Source organism: Myotis davidii, unplaced genomic scaffold (assembly GCF_000327345.1).
Source record: "Myotis davidii unplaced genomic scaffold, ASM32734v1 scaffold348, whole genome shotgun sequence".
In the NCBI taxonomy this organism is placed as follows: Eukaryota; Metazoa; Chordata; class Mammalia; order Chiroptera; family Vespertilionidae; genus Myotis; species Myotis davidii.
The window spans coordinates 644,670-647,345 of record NW_006298965.1 but is presented as its reverse complement, the minus strand read 5'-3'; the positions used below and the strand labels follow the sequence as shown (position 1 = coordinate 647,345).

General features: G+C 42.1%; 1 protein-coding gene across 1 annotated transcript in view; it reads left to right on the top strand.

Annotated features, from left to right (window-relative positions):
- Window positions 1–2,676, top strand: part of C6 (complement component 6) — a 44,343-nt gene that overhangs the window by 8,409 nt on the left and 33,258 nt on the right. Inside the window, exon 4 of the mRNA XM_006774552.2 lies at window positions 127–268. Within this exon, the coding sequence (XP_006774615.1) occupies window positions 127–268 (142 nt within the window). The remainder of the gene's footprint in view (window positions 1–126; window positions 269–2,676) is intronic.

Sequence of the window (2,676 nt, the reverse complement as noted above, 5' to 3'; positions counted from 1 at the left end):
TTTGGATGAGTCATTTTTAGAAAACCAGCTTTTAGCTTTTTCTTGAGATTTAAATCACTAATATTTTCGATTAATAAATGCCTTATATAATCATTTGTGGTCAACGTTGTTTGCTTTTCTTGATAGGTCGTTGCATTGCCAGCAAATTAGAATGCAATGGAGAAAATGACTGTGGAGACAACTCAGATGAAAGGGATTGTGGGAGAAAAAAATCAGTATGTTTACGGAAGTACAACCCCATCCCTAATGTGTACAGGATGGGCACTGGGTATGTAAAATCTTTTTATCATTTGGGGGAATAACAGCATCTCAGAACTGAGTTGGAAGCAGCAATGAAGCAATGAGACACCTTGTCTGCTTCCTCATTCACCTCTTTCTACTCTTACCAGCCCTGCCTCTGGCACATGGCTACCATAGTGGGGCAGCATGTGGCCATGATCCTCACTCCTAGGGAATGAAATTATTTAGCATTTTCACATTTACCTTGTGCCAGGCAATGTATGGGCCCTTCATACTTGTTGCTCATTTTCATTCTCACACATCCTACAGTTCTGAAGCAGATCGGGGCAAACTGGTGAGAGGCCAACCAAGCTGGGTGGTGCCGAGGTGGATTTTTGGGGTTAGGTCTTGAGTGGGTGAGTAACCACTAAGAAATGCCAGGAACAAATAGAGAATGAGGGTATCAGAACAGTATGCCTACAACTGTGTCGAAAGTCAGAATACTAGAGAATTAAAACCAGTCTTCAAGGGTTATAGTCAAGCCCTGAGTCAATGACAGGAGACCAAGCCAGAGGAAAGGGCTTAGCCAAACATAGAAAAAAGGGGTGATAAAAAACAATCGTGTGAAAAAGCTAAGAGAATTAGCAGTGAAATGCGAAAGTCAGAATACTAGAGAATTAAAACCAGTCAATGATAAGAGACCAAGCCGGAGGAAAGGGCTTAGCCAAACATAGAAAAAAAGGGTGATAAAAACAATGGTGTGAAAAAGTTAAGAGAGTTAGCGGTGAAATAAACATGGCTAGGGTGTCCAAAACTTTTCTCACATAAACTATATGATGCATGGGGAGGCCAGTACAGTTTAAAGGCCCAAGGTCAGACCTGCATTAACAGGAGGTTCGTATTCAAGTCATGAGGTCATTGGAGGTTTGGCAAGGGATTCTAAATTCATTACATGGAGCCAATGACTTAGAAAACTTTAGAAAATGTAAATGAAGTCAGTGGAAAGAGAAGAACTGAGCCTTCGTTGGAAGCGTAAGAAAAATCAGTACAAATAATCTCCTATTCCCATAATAAAGAAATCTCCTTTCAATTGTTTTGGCCAGAAGGCAAATAGTTTGCTATAGACTTTTATTGCTTTGTATTGGACTTTTTTAAAGTTTTCACTTACACCGCCAGACTTGCATAATATGAAGCCTTGAGGCATCAACGACAAACAGCAGCCACTGCAAATACAACCTCATTTGATTAGAATGGATACCAGAAGCTATTGAACCAAACTCAAGGACAGCAGTGAAATGGAAGGGCCATTAGCTTGGAAGCCAGGGAGCCGGGTGCAGGGCCGCGTTCTGCACTAACGCGCTACACCATAGCCAAGTTATTGAACACCTCTCGGCCGCAGTTTCCTCACTGGTGTGTCCAATGACCACAGACTTTTCTGAGGTTCTGTCCTAACTTGAGTTGATTTCAATGAGAGCGTTTCAACAGCATCTTGTTAATGTGCAGAAATGGTTTCCTTTTTATTTTTCCTCTCCCTGGGAGAGAAACCTCAGCCCAAACTCCCACTTAGTAGTCATGTTTTCTCATGTTCTGATTGATGAAGGGTGACGTTCCAGTCTCACCTCTGGCTCAGTTGGTCCAGACCTACAGTGCAGATGGGGAGGACCACACGCTGTGTGTACTTTGACAGAAGGACTGTGTGGCCTCTGCCAAGCACAGCTGCTGTCCCAAGGATTCTCAGAAATGAGCAAACCCTGCTGGCTGAGGACAGCCAGTCCTCTCCTCGCTCCCCAAGAACTGAGAGTTTTGAGAGCTGCTTATTGGAATCACTTTTTGCTGGCCCAAGAATCTCTGCCCCCCTCTCTCACACATTTCTCCCCACAAAAATTAGCTTCCTGGATGCCTGTACCTCTTTTTAAATGGCATATCCCCAAGGAAGAGTTTAGCAAGACAGAACGGCATTCTTTCGTTGCTAACATCAGTCACCAGGTCTTAAACCTGAAGCAAGAATCAGGCAATATTAGCATGCTGTTTATTTTTTTCACAGGTTCAGCCAAGGCGCGTGCGCGCGCGCATACACACGCACACACACACCAGCATATATACATAATTTTAAAATAAATATTAAAAGTTACAAAATATGACACACTAATCCAAATAAGATAAAATTCCTTTGAAAACCTACAATACCAGCCCTAACTGGTTTGGCTCAGTGGACAGAGCGTTGGTCTGCTGACTAAAATGTCCCAGGTTCAATTCCAGTCAAGGGTATATACCTTGGTTGCCGGCACATCCCCAGTAAGAGGTGTGCAGGAAGCAGCTGATCAATGTCTCTCTCTCATCGATGTTTCTAACTTTCTATCCCTCTCTCTTCCCATCTGTAAAAAATCAATAAAATATATTTTTAAAAAATAAATAACAAATAAAATAAAATACATGTATTCTTCATCTCATCTATAA